At 41.3% G+C, this 23,157-nt stretch overlaps 2 protein-coding genes across 4 annotated transcripts in view; both read left to right on the top strand.

The window, feature by feature from the left end:
- The window catches only part of LOC147607446 (uncharacterized), a 59,491-nt gene extending 57,625 nt beyond the window's left edge, over positions 1-1,866 (top strand). The window contains exon 5 of the mRNA XM_086790253.1: positions 1,590-1,866. Within this exon, the coding sequence (XP_086646379.1) occupies positions 1,590-1,692 (103 nt within the window). The 3' untranslated portion in view covers positions 1,693-1,866. The remainder of the gene's footprint in view (positions 1-1,589) is intronic.
- Positions 1,867-17,243: 15,377 nt separating this feature from the next.
- On the top strand, positions 17,244-22,896 carry LOC147607445 (putative protein phosphatase 2C 5). 3 transcript variants are annotated; one of them, XM_086790320.1, is made up of 8 exons: positions 17,244-18,529; positions 19,054-19,225; positions 19,332-19,485; positions 20,022-20,085; positions 21,380-21,487; positions 21,587-21,712; positions 21,836-22,071; positions 22,170-22,896. In XM_086790320.1, exons 1-8 carry the CDS (start codon positions 18,302-18,304, stop codon positions 22,357-22,359), a joined length of 1,278 nt encoding a protein of 425 aa, XP_086646446.1. In that variant the 5' UTR covers positions 17,244-18,301; the 3' UTR covers positions 22,360-22,896. The 3 variants fall into 3 exon arrangements, with proteins under 3 accessions (XP_086646446.1, XP_086646448.1, XP_086646447.1); XM_086790322.1 differs by having other exon boundaries at positions 17,278-18,529; positions 20,043-20,085; XM_086790321.1 differs by having other exon boundaries at positions 17,278-18,529; positions 21,596-21,712.
- Positions 22,897-23,157: the final 261 nt, after the last annotated feature.

Here is a 23,157-nt window from a genome sequence, read left to right as displayed (position 1 = left end):
AGATCTCGCACTATCTACTCTGAGTCCGTGCATTGAAGTCCCCCATCAAGAAGACTTCTCCCAGTGTCGAATAGTGTAAGATCTCCTCAGATAAGACAGAGTATGGAGACTCACTAGCCTCTCCTCCACCCGGCTCCTCGGTGGTGGCAAACCGCGACCCCTTCGGAGGAAAGTAGCAAAGGGCGATGTAAATCCATCTGGTCTCCGAGAGGCATAAGCTAATCCACATGTATCTCGCCTCCGAGTCTCGTGCTACGACTCGAACATGCTCATGTAACCCATGTCTGAAAAGCACTGCAATACCTCCTGAACCTGAGGAGGTGGCTTGTCTCATTCCCTGTCGGTGAGTGGACTCCCACTGATAACCGTCAACCTGTGGTAAGCCCCTCTCCGTGCTCTCATGTGTCTCTGTCATCAAGATGATATCCCGGCCCTCCATCACCTCCTGAAGTCTCCTTGGATGTGTCCATAGGACTCCATTACAGTTCCAGACTGCTATGTGTATCTCTTTGTCTTCATGTTGTTTCCTCCGTGTCTCATAGGCCAAATGGCGCTATTCGACCCTCTTCCCATCAATGTAGATGTGACCATCCCTATAATGTGCCTTCTTCCCTTCTTTGCGTGCCGCCTTGATCTTCGGCATGCATAATCTTCTGTGCTCCAGTTGCATCCATGTGAGGTCGTCATCGAAGTAGATGGGGTCCCCTAGCAAGCTCGTCAAGGTAGCACGTCTTCTCATAAACCTCATCCTACTCTCCTCGTCCGGGAACTATAGCACTAAGGCCTTGCCTTTGGTGGAGTCCTTTGGGGTTGTCCTCCATACTCTAGTGAATGGGAGCGGCTCATCCTCCTTTAGTCCCAGCTTGGTACATAGGTTCCGCCCGTCAATCTCGGGCGTGGAGGCAGTGCTCTTTGGTATCCCTGTGACTCGGATGCTTAGGCGCCGGATCTGTCGCATCTTCTCTTCATCAAGAGTAGACTGCATCATGTGTACATCGTTTTGTACCTCCTCCTTGATGTTCTTCTTCATCACTTGTACATCTTCTTGCACCTCCTTTTTGATGTTCTTCTTCATCACTTCTACCCATCCTTCGCGGGCCGCCTCCATTTTTCCCTCGATTGTGTGGGTGAGGGTTTTGGTGATCTCTTCTTTGATTGCCTCCTTGTCCACCTCAAGAGTCTCTCCTTCCTCCCGTGGACGATCGCGTAAGGATGCCACTTCACCCTTCAAAAGGTTGATTTCCTCCTGCATGGCGAGCTTTTCCTTCTCCCACTCCTCTTGCATGGTAAGCTTCTCTTCCTTCCATATTTCCACTTCGGCCTCCAGCTTTCCCATGCGCGTCAATAAGTCCTTGATGGCGGTGATGGTGCTGTCCAATGTCTTCTTCTGGTCCTTGATAAGATCCCTAAGGATATGATCAAGCTGGCTGATTTTGTCATCTACAGACCCTCCCATTGTAGAGGGAGGGAATGTTTGAAAGGAGCAGGTAAATATGTGGGGGGGAGAGAGAGAGAGAGAGAGAGAGAGAGAGAGAGATTCTTCTGCATGGCTGCTACTTATAATGCTAGTTTTTGGTTCCTTTTTACAGAATAAAACGCAAGGCAAAGAAAGGGCCTAGTAGGCCTGCACTTAAAAAGAAGAAGAGGAAGTCAGCAGGGTCAAATGCATTTGTTCAATGTAGTAGTTCTTGATGCTGCATTTTAACCCTATTCATTTTTTTGTGTATACATCCTCCCACTAATTTGGAAACAGCAGAGGAAAGAGCTAATCACATACTCAACTGAAGGTGTTGAAAAAATTTGATGTGGTTTTTGAGTGGCTGGTGATGTGTAAGGTCTGGTAATTTGAGCTTGTTTATGTAGCTATTGAGTGGTCAAGCATGGCATAAGGTGTTAGTTTTTTTGCACCATTGCATTCATCAGTTTAGGTAAATCGTAGAATATTTACAGAAACCAAGCATGCTTTTGTGGTGGTGGGCAGTGAGCAGTTGGTGTATAGTTAGGTGGAGCCCGTAGGCGTCCAACATAAGTGCAGGGGAAGAAGCAAGGTAGGAGAGTAGCTGAGAGTGGACCGTGTGTGGTGGGGGAACTGTTTTTGATTTGGGACCACAGGGGGTGTGAGTAAGCCTCCTCCAGGTCAGAGTGGGAGGGGGTACTACAGCAAGGGAGGGGTGAAGCTATTAAGAGAGGACGATGGTGAGTACCCAATGTTTGAACCTATATTTAGTTGGGGTGATGTTCCCAAGACGGCTTCATATGACTTTGCGAAAAAGTATGATTTATACACTAAGAGGGAGGGGGACAAAGTTAGAACCTTGGATAAATTGTGCATGTGCCAAAAAAGTATGAATTTTACACGTGCATTAATGATTGCATATTCTCATGCTCTAATTAGATTGCTTTGACAGATTGTAAGTGGATGAGCTTAGTAATGCCAAAGTGCTTATAGTAGAGACTTGATAGAAGGATGATTTCTCTTAGACCCAATTTGTGATTTGTAACTTGGCTGTGTAGCATGTGCGCTGCGCTCCGCCTCCCCTCACTGTGCCTCCCTGTCCTCTCTCCTTGTCCTTAGCATGCCCCTCCCCTCCTCCCCTCCCTCTCCTTGTCCTCAGTTGGGTTACCGAATTCTGAAAAAGAAGATCGGTTCAATGGACTAGTAGGCCATTTCATTACTAAATTTGCAATCCCACCTCGTGTGAAATCTTTTTGTATCCATGGCTATGACATAAGTTTAGACATGGATTATATGTACCATATATTTGGTCTGAAGGATCCAGTGGGTCTTTTATGGATGTTAATAATAAATTCTCTCTCTCTCTCTCTCTCTCTCTCTCTCTCTCTCTCTCTCTTGATGCACATGATACCTACTCTATTAAATTGCCTTAAAATATGGTGACCAGTGGCTAGCATCATGAAACTTGGTCAACTAGAACCATAATTTGCTACAAATTATTTCATTCAACAAGCTGTAATATCCCTTCATGAAGAGCAAAATATGATGAAATGTTTGCTTATAACACGTTGCAGCTACAAAATTCGGCTTCTTTCAAACCTTACTCAAAGGTTCCAAACAAATGAAGTTGCTTATGAAAAGATGTATGATGCCTCCACCAATACAAAGTTAGAAACTTTTTATAGACACCCAAGTTGAATGTTGCCTCCACCAATACAAAGTCAGAAACCTTTTTAGACTCCCAAGTTGAATGTAGTTGTCTAGATACGAAGCTTCTAGATATCCTTCAAACGAAATGTTTTGATTGTTATCTTCAGTCATTGTCATGCTACCAAATGATTAATTTATACTTTGCTCAACGTGTGTATAATTGGTGTGATTTTGATGTGAACTTAAAGATCAAAATGTATTCTTCATTTTTGATGTCATACATTTCCAAATTTTATGTATTATTGAAGCAAGAGCTCATAAAGGCTAGATATCAACTCCCAAGTGCCATGGAGCATGTGTGTCGTACTTGCATGGGCACACTTTTGCCCTTGAGAAGTGAGAATTTTCTTCCTTGTATGTATTTTGGCATATAGTTCAAAAATTACATGAGACAAAAATCATGTTTTTCCTTTACATGAATGTTCACATTATCAACGTAATGTTATCAATTGACCTTCATCACTATATATAAAACAACCTCTAATAGTGCTTGTCACTCTTACGGTCCAAAAAATAAGCTATCATAAGTGGCATGGTGCTTCTGACAAGTCTTTTTGGGTGGCCAAATTTATTTGGTCTACAATAAATGTACAATTATTATTTGTAGAACTTTCAACCTTATAATAGTCATGCAAACAACTGTTTGGGATAAGGGCTTGACATTAACGAGTCTCTATGAGCTTTTGAGAAGATTGGATTGGATAAGTCTGAAGTCAAGCATGAGTTCAAGAAATACAATGGAGGCTAGTTGATGAGGTTGAAATATACAAGATTACTTCTATCCCATGCAAGCATAGAAGAAGATCCACAAAGTGTACATGAGCCAAAATATGTTGCATATTGTTAAGGCTTGTTAGACTCAATAATATCAAAGCCAGGTAACATGGTGTTTGAGCATAATTTGATGAAGCAAAAATCAAGAGTAATATTTTGTGTGAAGAAGCAAAAAATGATAGTGACGTTTTCCCACCAAATTTTTTTGAACTAGTTTAGTTCTTCTATGGGTCAAAGAGAAAGAACCTTAGCTATGCAAGTACCCAACCAAGCAGAGTATAGAGTTAGAAAAGCTCTTCTTCTAAGGGAGCTCTTGTGTAAAAAACCTTAATCAGCAATATTGTGTGTGTGTGTGTGTGTGTGTGTGTGTGTGAGAGAGAGAGAGAGAGAGAGAGAGAGAGAGAGCATACTCCTCTTTAGCTTGTCCACACTAATATCTATGGAAAGATAAACACCACAGTTTTGAATAGTTCTTTCTACTTTTTTGATGACTACAACAAGAAGATACGGGCTTGCGTTGGTTGAAAGCGAGACATGAAACTTGAAGAACATCATTGATTGGATGGAAAATCCTTGGCCTATAGTGCGGAACAAAGAGGCAACTCACACACCTTATATCCTCTAAAAGAATGAAGTAGCATAGTGAAAAAATAGAGTGATCTACGAAATGGCTTAGTGTGCTCAAAGGCAAAGTGTATCCACTTATCTTTTTAGTGGAAGCAATAATATTGAAGTCAATAGGAGTGTCACAAATACAATAAAAAATTATAGCTCATTAGGTAGCCCCTCTTTTATAACATTTTCTACTTGTCTCCATAACCCTCTTGTTTGCTTTGAAGGTTGTTGCAAAGATGGATAACATCTTCTTTGATTAATTTGCTTAAGATACTAACTCAATGTTTAAGTTATTGATTAGAATACATGTGTTACTTAGCTATGAGGCAAAATGAAATATGATTTTAGTAGAGAATTCTAGGATGGATTTATGTTGCTTTCATTTCCTTGTAGCATAGCTTGTATGTCATAATTTAAACATGAATAGCTTGATTGCATTGCATTTTATTTCCCTAATTTAAGTTTCATAATCACTATAGTGGTTGGTAGATAGTGTTGTTTGGATGGTGGCATGTAAAGTCTCATCCCCTCACATTTGGAGTGATGGTCTAATCATAATGTCAACATGTGTACTATAGTTTATATATATGTACACACACACACACACACAATATGTATATATGTGCCCCGGTATTATTGTCAAGTACTTGAATCTTAAAGAAAGATGCCATGATGCCAATACTATAGATCGTATCTTCACACTACAACATCCTGCTTCAAAACAAGAGAACTACTACCCTGATTAGAAACAAAGATCAAAACATCTACATAATGATTATGAATAAGAATTCAGACTCTATTCAAATATACATACCTTATGGATTTACTTGGCTTCTCTACATTATGCCTTTGATAGATAATGACCACGAAACCTATATATGGCTAAAGCTCAGTTGAAAACGTAAACAAATTAGCTTTACCCCTTTTAGTATAGGAACTGCTTTTGATTCATGCTTCACATGGGCTTTGGCATTCGCCTAGCCTAGAACTGTGAACTCTCAACCAACTTCAATAAGCCTTCAATTTCAGCACTACTTTGGAAAAACTAATGGGCTTCTAGGATGCACATGCACACAGAAGGGTTGAGGATAGATCTAGGTAGACTATTCTTGTCCTAACTTGTGCGATGGGGCCCTCCATTCCTAGTAGTAATGGAAATCTTAAAAGGGTACGCTTATGCATTCATGGCACGTGGACAGAACCCATACATTACACTATTGACCCATAATCAACCAGGCAGATTAACACCATAAATATTTTGAAGCATGTCCATACTCTTGCACTATATGTTTGTTAACATCTCCTAGACCCTAGGGATGCCAAACACATACCACCCTAGCTTGTAATCTATGACCTTGAACTAGTGTTGTGCGAAGCCCTTGAGTTACGACGACTATGCCAATGCATACCTCATGCAAGATGAGGTAAGCACAAAGTACATGATCATATCCTTATGCTATGCCATAAGGAAAAGCGCACGGCCCCACTTTGACCCGAAGAAGCATACCCTAATCTCGTGAGCTCCTACAACACCATAAGGACAGGCTACCCAGAACTATTTTCAGGCGGCACACAAATACCCTAACCATGCAAGTTGATAGCTGATATAGCTTCAACTTCAACTACCTCATATGGCTTTCCTTAAGCTTATAACTACTTTCTTTGAATTCAAAGGTGTACCTCATATGGTGCTACATGTAATCTAGCTTGTACAGTGCTACATGTGATCTATGCATGTGATTGAATGAATTACATTCTCAAAAAACAACTTATAAGAAAAAAAGTAAGAGATAAGAATTAACATGAAAGACATAAAGTTCAACAAATGCACTTGTTGGCTTTGGCTTGAAGAAGGTTCACCAAGCTAGGAATGAAGAAGGTTCACCAAGCTGAGAAGAGGAAGAATCACCCGATAGCTTTCCTGCACTACATAAATAAAAACATTATTGATTTAATTTTAATACCATCAAGCACCTACCTAGGAGGAATAGGAACCACATTGCTAATGTAATTACATTCCAACAAAGTGGAGAGCCTTCTCTTTGACGAAGTTGAGAAGAGCAAGAATCACCCAATAGTTTGTTTACACCATATAAATCAAAAATTAATTGATTTGAGTGCAATAAAACCTAGAAGGAATAGAAATGAAATTACCATGCTAATTGCATTCCAAAATCAATCAAAAATCAGCCCATTTGCATTTGTATTAAGAAAAAGTCAACCATTTCACCTCTGCTTGCTGCACCTTCCGTAGAAGCTTAAACATGTAAGCTATGCAGCTTTAAAAAGCTAATGGGCATGCAAGCTAAGGGCATCAAGTTGGGAAGAATAGCAAAGGTAGCTCAGAGGTAGCAAGTAAGAGCAGGAAGAAGCACCAATGCTCAAAATTTTATACTTCATGTCTTAAGCCACTCTACCCACTTAATTATGATGTAGAATATGAGTTTAAGCCAACTATTCTTTAAATTCATTTTTGGCCCTTATTTTGCCTCCTGTAAATATAAATATGTGAGCCAACGTAATAAAAAAATGTCTTCTGTTGAACGCATGTGATAGGCTCACATACTAACGATCGACCCCCCCTGAGATTGCAAGGACCTCACCGTATGTGGTGGAGTGTCTTGTCCTATCAAGAAGGCCATGGTTATAACTCTGTAAACTCAACCACCATCAACACCGCTCTGCATGGGTTGCGGGATAGATCACATGTACCTTGTTAACCATCCTTATGCTATGGAAAGGATCAGTCAATGGCTTTTGATCCTACTAGAGTTTAAATTCATAGTGACTACATGGAAGGGCTCAGAACATGTGTATACTGACCACCTGTTGCACATCTTAAATGGAGAATTTCTAGAAGGGGTACCTGACGCTCCACTATTCAAACCATGTCTTGTTCCTGAACGGACGAAAGAGATAGTTCATTATCTAACCAATGTTTTGCCCCAAGAAATACCCCTAAACAAGGACATTATGAGACGCTTTATCAAGAAGGCAACCCCCTCTCAAACTGAGAACAGGCCAATTGTTCAAGTTAGGCCAAGATGGGATCATGAGAGATGATACCCATAAGAATTTAAATATGTTAAGATTCTAGAACAAGTCCACTCTCTCTGGTGTGGCTAGAGGACATTTCATCACGAACACCATTGCACTAGCAGGCTTGTGTGTTAACCAACGTTATTTGGTGATGTGGTCAAATTCATAAGAGGTTACGATGTGAATGTCAAACGGATTATCGCCATCACACATGACAAAATAAGATGCCTTACCCCATAGTGTCTCTATAACCTTTTGGGAAATGGGTCCATCATTACTCCCAATAGAATGAAGCACACAGACTCACTACATCAAAGCAACCACATAAACTATTGTACCAAGTGGATAGACCGATGTGTATGAAAATATAATTACTAGATTTGGGTGTCCAATCATTGATTGATAAAGACACATACTTTGTAAGCTTCCTGTTAAAGGAATTTACGATTTTACATCGCAATGCACCACCTTATTACCCTTGAAGCAAATAGCTAGGCCAAAAACACCAATAAAATCCTCTATGATGTCTTGACAAAGATTGTAGGGGTTGGACATAATGACTCGGAAAATAAGTTTCCCTATAGGATTTTATCGCACGGCCTACAAGAGGTGGCCATCAACACCATGCCATTCAACCTGGCCCCTATGGAACCAATGTCGTTATGCCAACGGAATTCTTGGTGCCCATCTTGAGAATTTCCATTAACGAGAGGTTGACTCATAACATTCTCACCAATCATCTCTTTGAGGTGGAAAGTCTACAACAACAGGCCAGGTTGTGTATAGTCCATGGCATGATTGTCGAGAAACTATGGAGTAAGCAGTGGTTCAATAAGCTCAAGGAAAAAGGTAACGAGCTTAGGGATATGGCCCTGATTCCCTTAGGGCCATCCACCAAAAGAAGGAAGGCAAGAAAAGAGAAGTTGAGAAGAAAATGGAAGCTATGTTAGAAGCCAAATTGACAAGGGAGGAGGAGTTGTGCAAGCGATACATATCTCTATTAACATGGCCCAAGTTGCTAACTTGGAGGAAGAATAATGGGAGGTGAAGTAGGCCAAATTTTAGCTTGGCATGTCCATAGAGACCGAATTCGATTAGAAGCTAGCCATAACCTTTTTTCTCATAAAGCATGGTACTAACTACGGCACTCACCCATAGTTAGGAAAATATTAGGATTGTATGATTCAATGTCTTTGAGTTTTTTCTCTAGAGTATTCCACATCGAAAATACTCTCTTGGAAGGAAGCTTTATGTAATGCTTGCAAAAAACCATGCACGAAGAAGGAAAAAATAAGTGTGGGCATTCGAGATGCAAAATCAATTGGGCCTCAAGAACCAACTCACCTCTAGCAAGTAATTGTGCTCATGACATATGAAGAACCCAAGACCCTAAGGACTTAAGTAAAAGCGAAGACCATCAATGAAACCTCAATGGGCCATGCCTCTCAAAAAGAGGCATGTGCTCATGGAAGAGGTAAGATGCCCCATTCCCTTAAAAGTCTCACCAAATTAGGTGGCATCCCTACCTTTAAAAAGAGGAATGTGCTCATGGTAGAGGTAAGATGCCCCATTCCTTTAAAAGCCTCTCCAAAGTAGGTGGCATCGCCACCTTCGCCTAGCCTAGCTCCATCCAATCCCACAAGTAGGTCACGGAGGACCTCTCGCTCCATCCAACCCCACAGGTAAGGCGAACACCAAAGAGATGGTGGGCACCATAACCATTGCTTAGGGTGGCACAAAGGTAATTTTAAAGGAAACATAGGTCACACCACCTCAATGCAACATCTGTGCTACTCAGAAAGCTAGTACTTGTGATAGCTACACTTCACATACAAGTTTCTAAGCCAGTTTTAGTTGTTGTGTGTGTGCACACGCGCGTCGTGTCGCATGTGTATGATGTATGTATGGATGGATGGATGCACACACTTTATCCACATTATTATCCATATAGTATTAAACCTTTGTCACTATTCTTGTACTTAGATATCAATTGGTATATTGAAATTGTACGTGTTACTTTGTATCTTTTTTGATTGATCTTATAGCGCAAGGCGCAAGCTCATAATGTAATAAAAATGATCAGCAGTCAGAGAGAGATCGTTTATAATAATATAGAGATATGTCATGCCGTTCACTGTTTATCTTGTAAATCTTTGGTTATATACTAATATCTATTTATGTTATCAATTGATTGCAATGTATTAACATGTTAAATCGTATGTGTGTTGCCAAAACTTTTGGTGATCCTACTCTGTTTGATTCTCTTGTGTTTCTCTTGGTTTTGACTTGGAATGTTGTTTTGTTATCATGGACCTATCGTTGGTTGAGGGATTACCTCTCAGATGAAAAGATGCAGGGGAGAAGAGAGCTTGAGCTCTTGCAAGCACACACACACTCACAAAACCCTAAAAGAGAACACACAAGGTGAGAGGTTGAAAATCTTCTTCTTCACACAACACTCAACACACCATATACAAAGATAAGAGTACACCTAATATGAAAAGGTACTCAACCAAATACATACTAGGGTTCTCTATAGTGTGAACCCAACTAAATGAGCTGGCACTATAACTATGCGTCTCTAGAATGGCTGTCACACAGCCTGTCATCCCACTGGCTGCATATCACCCATGATCTCACCAACCATGCCAGTGGTGTAAGTGTGGGGCCTATCCCCCAGGCGGGTCATCAGTGTCCACCGCCTCACTAGATGAGCTCAATATCTCAACACTCCCCCTCAAGCTCAACTCCATCTCATGTACACCAAGCGAGGCCCTGAATCTGCGGAGCTTCTCTGTACCCAATGCTTTGGTGAAGATGTCAGCGACCTGATCTTGTGTGCTAACATAAACAAGGTCAACGTCTCCTACCAAAACCCTCTCTGACAAAATGGTAGTGGGCCTCTATATGCTTCGTGCGAGCATGAAAAACTGGGTTCCTAGCCAATTGTATACTGCTAATGTTATCACAAAAAATGACTTGTCTATCCACTGATAGACCCAAATCTGCAAGTAGCTTTCTCAACCTCACATGCTACCATAGCAGCACCTGTGTACTCGGCCTCTGTACTGGATAGAGCAACTGTAGGCTGCTTCTTGCTGCTCCAAGTCACAGCAGCACTCCCCAAAGAAAACATGAAGCCCCACTAGTAGATCTTCTATCTGAGATACTACCAGCCCAATCAGCATCTGTGTACCCATGTACACATATCTCTGTCCCAGTTTCATAAAATAATCCACAATGCAAAGTAGACCTCACATATCTCAGTATGTGTCTCACTGCATCCAAATGCGTCTTCCGAGGAACTTGCATAAACTGACTCACCAACCCAACAGCATAGCTCAAATCTGGCTTGGTGATCGTCATGTAGATCAAGCTTCCTACTATGCGCCTATACATAGTAGGATCCTCCAAAATCTCTCCTGAATCTGCACTCAACTTGCCATTTTGATCCAATGGCACTGAGATAGCTTACAGCCTGTCATACCATACTTGGACATGTCCAAGCCATACTGTCTCTGCAGTAATCCAATACCATGTGGTGACCTAATCACCTCAATGCCCAAGAAATATCTGAGCTCCCCCAGATCCTTCATCTCAAACTCCTGTCTAAGCAAGATCTTTACATCAAAGATCTCTGCATCATGGTCCCCCGTAATGATCAGGTCATCTACATAGATGACAACAAGCACAACCCCTCTATCACTGTGTCTCACATACAGCGAGAAATCTGCATTGGCTACATAAAAGCCAATAGTGACAAGATATTCAGAAATCTTGTCAGATCATGCTCTTGGTGCTTGTTTTAAGCCATACAAGGCTTTCTTTAACTTACAAACACGCTCGGAGTGACTCACATCCTCATAACCAAGTGGCTGCAACATATACACCTCTTCTTGCAAATCCCCATGCAAGAATGCATTCTTTACATCCATCTGATGTAAAGACCATTGCTTTGACACAGCCACTGCTATCACAACTCTCACTATTGCCATCTTGGCAACTGGGCTGAAAGTTTCCTCATAATCAATGCCATATGTCTGCGCATATCCTTTGGCTACCAATCTAGCCTTATACCTGCTTATGCTTCCATCACTGTTATGTTTTACTTTGTACACCCACTTGCATCCAATGGCTTTCTTGCCTTCAGGCAATTTCACTAAATCCCAAGTCTCATTTCCATATAGTGCATCCATCTCCTCATCCATAGCTTTCTCCCAACACACATTCCAACACCCTCATCAATGCATGTGGGCTCTACAATCTGTACAACTTTTGCCATGTATGCATAGTGATGTGCCACATAACCATCATAGGTAAACCTCTGCATAGGATTCTTCACTCTCCCAGATCTTCGTAGCTTTGCATTCATGGCTTTCATAGCCTTCTTTACACCAGGTGTTCTCATAGCTAGTATCCCAAGATCCTCATCAAGGCTCATCTCTGAGCCACTAGACTCTCCACCATCAACATGAGAATGCCATGTAGAAATGTCAGGCATACTAAGGGGCTCAATCACTTTCTCTTTGCCTTTATGTGATGTCCTAATCACATTTGCAGGACTGGTATTATGACGCAGCCTGCCACTCCATGGTCTATCAACTGAACCACTAGATGAGGACTCTCTTGGTCCACTCAAAGACTGTGATTGCTGACTTGCATTCTGTGGAACCACATTTCCACTCACATCAGCCCCAACTTCTTTTTCAGCAGCATACCAGCTGCTCATCTCATAAAAAACATCCCTGATTACCCTCAACTCACGTGTAGCAGGGTTATAACACCTATATCCCTTTTGCTCAAGGAAATACCCAATAAACACACATTTTTCAGCTTTTGGATCCAACTTAGTTCTCAGCTCATCTGGCACATGCACATATGCAATGCATCCAAAGACTTTCAGATGAGACAAATCACATTTTCTGCCAGTAAACCTCTCCTCTGGAGTTACATCATGTATGGCTGCAGTTGGAGTCCTGTTCATGATGTAAATTGCTGTAAAAACAGCCTCAGCCCAATAGCTATGTGGCATATTCTTCTCTCCCATCAATCCTCGCGCAATCTCAGTAATGTGCCTGTTTTTTCACTCAACAACTCCATTTTGCTGCGAAGTGTATCTGCATGTAAACTGTCTCCGAATACCATTCTTAATTCAAAAATTCAGAGAACTCATTGGAGAAGTACTCTCCCCCTCCATCTGACCTTAGGCACTTTACATATTTCCCTGTTTGCTTTTCAACCATAACTCTGAAATTCTGAAAATGAGTGCACCTCACCCTTCTCCTTCATGAAGTATACCCACACTTTTCTTGTGTGGTCATCAATGACCCATGATCTCACGAACCATGCCAGTGGTGTAAGTGTGGGGCCTATCCCCCAGGCAGGTCATCAATGTCCACCGCCTCACTAGATGAGCTCGATATCTCAACATCCGAGCCAAGCAAGCAAGCATCAAAAGGTCTTTTAGAAACCGAAAACATTGAATCAACTCATCGTAATGTGGCCCTTGCACATCCTCCTCCAGGTTTTGTTTATATCGACACTTATGCTTTATCATATATATGAATTATTATCTGGCTGATTTTTTTGCTATTCAATGTCTTCCTTCATCGCTTCTGGAAAGACAAGACATCCTCATAGGTGTTGGCTAAGTTGTAGTCTAGAGTAGGAAATTCACCAATAGAAGATTAGGCAATTAGGTTCCGCACTCTTCAAAGTAGGGTAGATAATGTGGACCGGCCAATCGAAGCCTTGATAGGGGTGTGGTTTGTACACGGATTGCATAAAAAGTTAAAACCAGTAGTCACCTTAGTGGACCTCATAGTGGATAGCTTTGATACATTCTAAACACAATTTGATAGAAAAAAACTTTTAAGAAGAAAAAGTACGAGTAGGATACATATTCCTTGAATTTGAACTAGGAAGTGGAGGACACTTCAAACAAGGACTCAGATGTGTAATCAGGTTTAGATTCAAAGCTCCAAAATTGAAAGAAGAAAAGTCAGAAGCTGAACAAGAAAGTCGAAGATCAATTGTTGGCAGTATTGGTAATGTTCAGACCGGAGGAAGTGCAGGAGAAGCTAGATTAAGAGTCCGATCAAATGTCTTATGTACCAAGTGCTCCAATCAAGGTCGTATGAAGGAAGAGTGTAAGAAGCTAACCCCATATTGTGCAATATGCTAGACCACTACTCATGTTACGGAGGCTTGTTGATATCATTGCCAGGGTCATCATCCATAGCAAGCTGCAGAGTTGACATAACCAGCAATTCCAGTGCTATACAAGTGACTCCTATTAATCTAGTAAGCATCGGCGGCCGACGACTGTATCATCTGCTATACGGGTAGGGTGGAGACTAGGGGGAATACCCCAAGGAAATTTTCAATGTTACTACTGTAAGAATTCGAGATATTGAAAGTTTGAATGTCCGGTTTGGTAGAGCCATCAACTAGGATTACAAAAGAATCAGGAAATAGAATTAGACAGCGGGGTCTACCTTGAGGGCCCCGTCAATTAAGATGGTTAAGATTGAGTTGTTTTACCGATGGAAGATAGTCCACCAAATGTTGTATTGGAGGTCACATGATCTCAAGAGCCCATGATGGAAGAAGGGAGTTGGGAAGTGTCAAATCCAAAGGAGAGGCGTGCGAATTAGGTGGGACATTGGGGTAGGTCTGAGACCAAGTTTCCAAGTTAGTGCAAGAAGCAAAAGGGGTAGTCCTAAATGATCGGCAGGTTCCTTTCGAGGCCAAGGAGGCTAAGAATGGTCCAAAGGACGGTTCGACGCCACAGCTATAGGAAAAATGTTTGAGAAGCAATTCTATCGTACTAGTTCAGGAGGACAATAGAATGCACAACAATTTTGGCAGTACCAAAAGAATCTAGAATCTGGGAATAAAGCAGTAAGGCCGTGGAAGGGCAGAGAGTGCCAGTATGGACCAGATGTGAAGGAAATCCAGCTGGATGGTGATTATCTGAAAGAAAAGTCATCACAGTACTCTGAAGCAACCGGAAGTGTGATGCTTCAGAAAAAACATGGGGAGGATACCCTAGCACAAAAAGTAAAATAAGAAAAGATACCCCAGTTCAGAAAAGTGAAAAGAAGTTGAAGCATGGGGGGTGATAATAAGATCAATGCTGAGTATGATCTGTGGGAATATCTTAAAGACGTGAAGCTTAATATGACATTGGATCAGTTGCTATGCATGGTGCCTAATTATTGAACATAGATCATAGGTGTAGGGTGCCCTCATCCACCAAGGGTATGGTAACCATTCCATGGGGAAGTTCGGTTTCAACCAACTAACTACACAATCAATGCTGGTGGTTGTGTAATCCATCCCCTCCCAAAAAGGATGATGCTCTCTTTCATTACACCTGTAAAGGTCACATAAAACTTGTAAGATGCATGTTTAGTTCCAATATAACTTTCAGCCTTCAAAATAACCGATGGTCATGGATTGGGAATTGTTTACATGGTTCGAGCAATTGTGTCAGACTCATTGCCGAGAATATCTCGAGCCATGGAATGATTCTTTTCCTTATTTTTAAGGATTGGTTACCTTTGTGTATGTAAATGTGATTGGTTTCCCAATCTGGAACTACCCTTTCTTCTCTCATGAAAGGCCTAGGATCATGGTGTATCTCCCTCTTCTAGTTATTGAGGTTTTCGATGATGTGTCCCCTATCTCTTGGTTTGGGTGGATGGCTTCTACATCCTTTTCTTGGAGATTGTCTACCAGTAGGTCTTAACAACACTTATCAACAAAGTTATAGTGTCTAGACTTGTAGAGATGGTCTTGATGCCTCTTTCTCTTAAGACCGATCATAAATCAATCAATGAGAGCAGTAAGGAGATTGTCTACTAAGTCTCAGCAACACTCAAAAAAGATGTAGTGTTGTCATAATGCCTCTTTCTCTTGAGACCGATCATAATTCAATTAATGAGCAATAAGTCATGTAGTCGCTAGTGTGGGCTATATCTCATGTGGAGATAGCAATGAGTTTAATGTGTTTCACGTTCTCTAAAAATGTTGTGAACTCTCAAATAATTTGATTTTTTCTCTTATTCTTGGAAAAGTTTATTTCACATACCTTCTTCGCATGGCCTTGAAGACTATAATGTTATCATGTTGAGGTACTTCCTTTGTAACTCTTACTCATCAAAGGTAATTTTCCTACTCAAAATTAATTTTCATGTATATTCTTTTTGTAGCTTGATTCGTATAACATTCTTCATGCATCTACTTTTCTTTAATTTTATAAGATTATAAGGTTTTTTTTGCCACTCTACAAGCTCATTATGAATTTTAAAAAGGATAATCTTAATAACTTTTAGAGTTGGGTCCCTTGTCTTTTGTTGTTATAGAGTTGTATTGAAAGTTGTGATTTAGGGCATCACAAAAAAGGGTGTTAGTAAGCATTTTTTGATAGCTATAAAGTTGAGCAAAGGCAAATTAAAATTGTATTTAAAGTTGTGATTGAGAGCATCACAAAAAAGGGTGTTTGCAAGCATTTTTTTGAGGAGTATAAAGTTAAGCAAAGGCAAATCAAAATTGAAGGGTTGGTAAGGTGTTTCAAATGGGAGTTCTCTTAATACAACTCAATTGGTCCACTAGCTTGCAAAGTTATCTAAGAAGTAGCACAAAATTCGATGGAAAATAGAGCGCTTCACAATTTGATGTAAAGTTACATGAGAGGTAATACAAAAATAATTAGAGCAATTCAAGTGTTAAAATGGACATTGGACACAATGGAGAATGTGCACAACATGCATGGATTAATCCATTTATAGCCTACCACCACCGATGATGTAAAGTTACATGAGAGGTAATACAAAAATAATTAGAGCAATTCAAGTGTTAAAATGGACATTGGACACAGTGGAGAATGTGCACAACATGCATGGATTAATCCATTTATAGCCTACGACCACTGATGATGTTTTTGAAAAGCGCAAGAATACGCCTATAGGTGAGTTTCTTGTATGTCACTAAAGCTCATTGTTGTAAGTGCTTATGCTCACTTCATTCTTTATTAATATCTCGTGTGTTCCTCACAACATGAATGGGGACAACAATGAGATAATAAATAAAGAAAGAAGTGAGCATAAGCACTTACAAGGAACTCACCTATAGGCGTATTCTTACACTTTTCAAGAACACCATCGGTGGTGGAGGATGATGTAAATGGTGGTATTTTTGAGTTGGCAACCTTTGCGCCAATCTAGAACTCTTGTAGCTTTTTCATCAGTTTGGCTTTGGCAATCTAGACCTCTTAGGAGCTGATTCCATGCTACATTCAATCGGTTACCCACGAGTGGAGAGAAGAGAAAAGTAAAGTTGAAAGTTGTATGTAGGAAGAAGAGCAGAAGCGTGTAGCCACTGGTGGAGATAGGTGGCGACACTCTTCTCTGCACCAGTGGAGTGAAGAGAAAGTTAATTGAGAAGGACAAAAGCTGAAAAGTTGTATATAGTAGGAGCAAGGATTGAAAAAAACATATTTTTTAACCAATAAAAAAAAACAACTCTTAAATCTATCCGGTTTTTCGAAATCTCTACTATATGTCGGTTTTATAACTAAAATATATAAAAAATCATTCCTTAAAAAAAGGGCTACTTAATATCTCGCCCGGTTTTTATTAATTTTGGTGAGTACAGCTACACTGGATTGGTGTTTTTTTTTCACTAGGAGCATAGAAATTTTCAAATGAGATTTGAAACAACAACATTCCAAAATTCAGGGTGGGTTTTGAGGCCAGGTAATGAAAGTCAAGATGTATGAAATATTCCAAACAAGCAGAACAACAAATTTCAAACTCACTGTCCACTGTCCAGAAGCCTGAGCATTTTTGGGTTTCTGTGGGTCTATGTGGCTGTCCTCTGCACCAAGATTGTGGGTTTATGGTTTGTGCTCTGAGCTCTCTCTCTCTCTCTCTCTCTCTCTCTCACACTCACATACACACACAATCCCCTCTGCCGTTTTTGGGGTTCGAATATATGCAAATTTCCCACATTCTCTCTCCCCTCCTGTTTTCTAGGATTAGGGTTTCTGCAGGTTTGTACACCTGCTTCATTTCTTTGCTCTTTGTACGGTTAGGGTTTCTACGGATTTCTTTGCTCTCAGGGTTAGAGTACAGGCAGAGGGTGGCTGACACAGTCTCGATTTTTACACCTTGGTGCTCCTGCTGGACACTTTTCAGAGATTGCCGGACAGATTTGGTTTGAAAATTGTCTGAGTGTCCGACGTCTGAGGTCGGCCATTTTCTCATGTGGTGTTCCAAGAGGTTACATTGGGTTCTCCGTCGCAGGCAACAGGTCAACACAGATCCATCATCTAGGGTTCTGCAGTTTTACGGTTTATTCACAACGGGCAGCTGGGATTATCTACGTGGCCATCGTCCAGGGTTTCTGATAGCGTCTGGCTTTTGGTGAGAACAATCTAACTAAGGTTTCCCCAGAACAAGCAGCTGGGTTTTGTGTAGAAAAGTCCCCAAAGGCTTTCCCAGAACAGGCTCCCAGGGCTTCCTCTGCACATGCTCCTAGTTTTTTCACAAAACAAGCTGCTAGAGTTTGTGCAGAAAAATCTTGCTGGGTATTGTTGGAAAACACTGTTTTGGGGTTTTCTCGCCCTCGGTTTCTTTCAGATACTTCATTTCTTTGTCAGCATCAATGCTACTCTGAAAGCTTTTAAAACCTTAGGGTCCCATGAACTCTCAGCAGGGCCACAAGGTGAGGCTCAGAAATGGTTCTGTTCAGCCTATGGTGCCCCTTGCAGCATTGTTGAAGAGGCATTTTGACAATGACAAACTCGAAAGCCCTGCCATATGGCACGGTCAGGCATGGCAAGCCAAGAAAGGAGAAGACCATACCATGGTGAAAACTGATTGCCAACGCATTCCTGGAGATGGGTCATCAACCTTTGCTGTATTCGGGGTACGTGTCTTCATGGTTTTTGATGGGAATCATGAGTTTTTTTCCACAGTTGCTTAAGATCAAGATAAGAAGATTGTGTTGTAAATACTTGGGTCTTTTACAAACAAGCATCTTAATTCTCTTTTATTCCTGTGCACCATGTACACATTCGTGTGCGGGTGTGTGGACCCATGTACTTGTTGGGGGGATTTATTTGGTACATTCATGGTTTGCATGACCCCTTGTCTAATACCCATGTATATGCAAGAAGTGTGGAGTTTTTATACCCTCTTACATGTGAGAAACCTCAGTTTAATATGTTAGAAACCTCAAATTTTTACCCTTATTTACTGCGTACCATATAGGCTTTTACATGCTGAGACCCTTCTACCCTTTGTGTATATGCAGTTCGTCCAAGCTCAAAAGAACCCATGTTGTGCATCCGCATGTTACTTCCTCCTTATATGAGTGAAATTTTATGGTCTCCTTTTAGGAGGAGCTTTTTAAATGGTCTTTGAAGTGTGCAATAAATTTGTTTCTTTTAGGTATTTGATGGTCACAATGGTGCATCTGCTGCTATCTATGCCAAAGAGAATTTGATGCGTAATGTGTTGAGTGCTCTTCCTACTACTTTAAGTAGAGATGAGTGGCTAGCAGCACTACCTCGAGCATTGGTGGCTGGGTTCGTTAAGACGGACAAAGATTTTCAAGGAGGAGGTTCGAATCCTACTCCATTCAGACTTGCTGTTAAGAGGCTTATGGTTGTAAAGTTCATTTTGGGACTGACTACATTGAAGCCAAACCAACAACTACTTGGTTTCAGGACAAACCTCAGGGACAACGGTGACCTTTGTTCTGGTGGATAGATGGACTGTCACTGTTGCATCAGTTGGAGACTCGCGATGCATTCTTGATGCTGAAGGAGGTGTGGTCTCTGTGTTGACAGTGGACCACAGACTTGAAGAGAATGTACAAGAGTAAGCTGTACTTCTGGCCTTTCTTGCAATAGCCTTATACTTCTTGAGTCAGGGCCCTTTGTATATTGGTCAAGACTAGTTTGAAAGTTGAAGAAAAAACAATTGAAACTTTCATGAGGCCATGTAAGTCCAATTTGTGAGCTCTCTCGTGTGCCACACACAAAAAAAAACATGTGTGTGCGCACGTGCGTGTGTGCGCGCGCACACACACACATCAAACAAAAGAAGCTAAACTTTAAACCACAAACACATGCACCACATGCAGGCACTAGGTGCAGTGTGCTTCCAGACAAATAAGTGAACTGTTAAATCACCAAAAGCACTCACACCATATGATATTGTGACATGGATCACCACATTCGAAGGAACACCAGAGAAAGAAATGGCAGGCATGTAGTGTTTTAACTTGTTTGGGTATTAATATGTGGTTTTCTTGAGAGTGAAATTACGGGAGAGTTTTATCTGCTTTACTGGTGTCACCTTTGTCTGGCTAGCTTTGAATTGTATTTTTACTTTATATTTTTGGAGATTTACAGAAGGGAACGTGTGACATGCAGTGGAGGTGAAGTGGGGAGGCTTAGCTTAGCTGGTGGTGCTGAGGTAAACAAACTGTAGAGCTGCTCTCTTAACCTTGATTGCGTTGATCTACATGAGCAGATTGATTACGTGGATTTGGGGTGCTGTTTGGGGGGTTGGGGGGGAGGGCTACTTGATTGGTATGGAGCGCCTTTCCTTTACAAATTTATACATTTGAAAAGTTGGCTGTATGTTTGGACCCTTTAGAATGGGAAGGGCAGTTAAGCCCAACTTTTGAGGTCTGATAACAGGGAGGAAACATGGCCAGTATGTGCATGCACGATTTTGAGGCGATTGCATTGGCCTGTGAGTTTGGACGAGGACAAGAACCACGCAATGAAGTCCGGCAGTAGATGTGATTGCAAGCAATTTTCAGGGCAGGCAAATGTACGGCCTAGGTGGGGACATGCATCATAGTCATAACATTTGCTGTGTAAAATTCATGGTGGGAAGAAGTCTTGGTTCCTGTATAGGGTCAAGTGAGAACTAAGTAGTCTTGGTGGCAGGGAAGAGCCTAGAAGGATGAATTGATTTTGATGGTTGACACTCTATCTTTTATCAGCTGAGGTTAGCTGTTTAGAGGTCAAGGGGGGGATGTCATGAGCCATGCTTCTTAGACATGACCGTTGCTATTTAAATGAGCTAATTCCTCAATAATGATGTGATCTATATCAATTGCATAGAGAATTGAAAAGGTGATGGAACCTGCAAGCCTCAAGAGATATTACAATTGCAGTGAAGAACTCTTCATGGTGATTGAGATACTTTGAAGGGGGGGACCCATAGTTGTTTCAACTTTCCGTACAGCTATGATGCCATATCGTACGGAATACTGGACAATACGATACCGTACGGATTTTTTGGGGATTCCCCCCCCCCCCCCCCAAAAAAAAAATAAATTTTTTGTGTAATGGTGTTGTTTTTGCTTGTCTACGGCTATTTGAGCTTCCTCTGTACTATGATGCTTCCCTCTTCCATATCTCGAAATTGGAAATACCTAAGTTTATAAGCATTTTTTTAAAACACCGTATTTTATTGTAAGATAAGAATTTTTTAAATATCATACCATATTTTCCCGTACAGTATCGTATCATACGGTATTGTACCTGACAACTAGGGAGGACCAGCCTTGCAAGGTTCCCTAGCATGGTGCACAGTGTGCTTGTATAGCATCTCTTCTCCTTCCGTGTATTTGTTATTCAAGTGTTTTAGAGAATCTTGGGTCTTGGGAGAGGCGCTGCTGATTGAATGGACATTTAAGTCAGTTTCCAGAAGATTTTGGGATGTATGACTGATTCTTTATGAGGTTTTGTTGCAGATTGGTCCATTGCGCTGCTGGCCTGGAGGGCTTTGTTTGTCGAGATCTATTGGTGATGTGGATGTTGGGGAGTTCATTGTACCGATACCTCATGTGAAGCAGATTAAGGTGGGACTTTACATTTCATAGTACGGTCGATTCCTGATCTGGCCATTTGGTCCATTGCTGTGTGCTTGAGTTGCTAAGCCCAAAAATCTATGTTGGTAGCTTTCAAAGGCAGGGGGGCGGTTGATTATTGCCTCGGATGGTGTGTGGGATGCTTTGAGCTGTGAAAAGGCTGCTAAGTGCTGTAGAGGGTTACCTGCCGAACTTGCTGCTAGGCAAGTGGTGAAGGTTTGATTTCATTTTATCCTCTCTCTCTCTCTCTCTCTCTCTCTCTCTTCTGCTATAAATAATGCTTAAAAGTTTGGATTGTTTGATTCAGCCCCTACACCTAACTCTTCGCTTTTTGGGCAGGAGTCGTTGAGGACCCGAGGTCTTTGTGATGACACAACATGCCTTGTTGTGGATTTGATGTCACCCGACAGTTACATTCCATCTCTGCCCTCTCCCATTAAGAAACAAAGTAAATTAAAGTCTTTATTCTTTGGATGGAGGTCTAAGGCATTGACTGCTTCAGTGGCCAACAAACCTAGTGATGTTGGTATTTTTGAGGAGCTCTTTGAACAGGGTTCTGCAAAACTAGCTGAGAGGTTGGTAGTCTGTTCTTTGCATGGAATCTCTTAACCCATGAAAGGGTTAATTCTTTTGAGGGATTTACACAATGATTTGTTGAGTTGATTGTGTACAGGCTTGGTTCAGATCCATCTTTAGGAATCCTCAATTGTGCCATTTGTCAGATCAACATGACATTGAATGATGGGATTTCAGTCCATGCTGGATCTGTCTTTTCTGTGACAAACCTGACGTGGGAAGGGCCTTTTCTTTGTACAAGTTGCAAAGCAAAGAAAGATGCAATGGAAGGGAAGCCAAGGTTTTGAAATGTGATAAGGCCTCCCATCATACTGGCCATGTAAAAGGATAGTCGAGATTTGACTGGTCGTGCTTGGGTTTGTCTGTTTCCATCTCTCCCAGCTATGCATGCTGGGGCCTTTCTCTTCTTCAAGCAGGTTCAGCATCGGCATGATACTGGGCTTACCCATAAAATCATCAGGGGTAGCATACCTGTCCATCTCAAGAACTCTCTCTATATCCCTACTCCATTTTTGACCATGTATATGGAGAGAATATACCTTTAGGTGCACCGATGCATTGTGTTCCAATAAAACATCCCAATGGGATACAATGCATGCCATTTTGCTGTGCTGACATTTTTTACTAGCTGACAAGTAGCAGATTTTTTTTTGAAAGGCTTTGTTGACAGCTTGTAAGGCGACTTTCATTGTGGGTCTTCACAAACCTGGCCTTTAACCATGTTGAAGATGTTAGAATATATCCTAGGCAAGCTGACCCACAGGTTAGAATGTGCAGATAAACTTTACATGTGTTAATAACTGTGTTGTGACTTCAATTGCCCGCAAGCTCACATTGCAATTGTGGGATTAACATGTTATATTCACTTTGAGCATAAAGACTATGTTAGTGCAATAATGCCTGAAATGGGATGAGGGCCTAGGCACATAATTTGGGACATAGAATGGGTCGCCCATGTGTGAATTGTCATAGGAGTAAGTGACTATATAAGTCACTTATGGGATAGCTTTTGTATCTTTGACATCTTTTGATATACAACCTTCTCTTGAAGCTTATGGCTCCAAGGATTCATGGTGGGGGTCCAC

Source organism: Cibotium barometz, chromosome 55 (genome assembly GCF_041138505.1).
Source record: "Cibotium barometz isolate CiBa-2024 chromosome 55, ASM4113850v1, whole genome shotgun sequence".
NCBI classification, from domain to species: Eukaryota; Viridiplantae; Streptophyta; class Polypodiopsida; order Cyatheales; family Cibotiaceae; genus Cibotium; species Cibotium barometz.
This window is presented reverse-complemented; position numbering and strand designations above follow the sequence as displayed.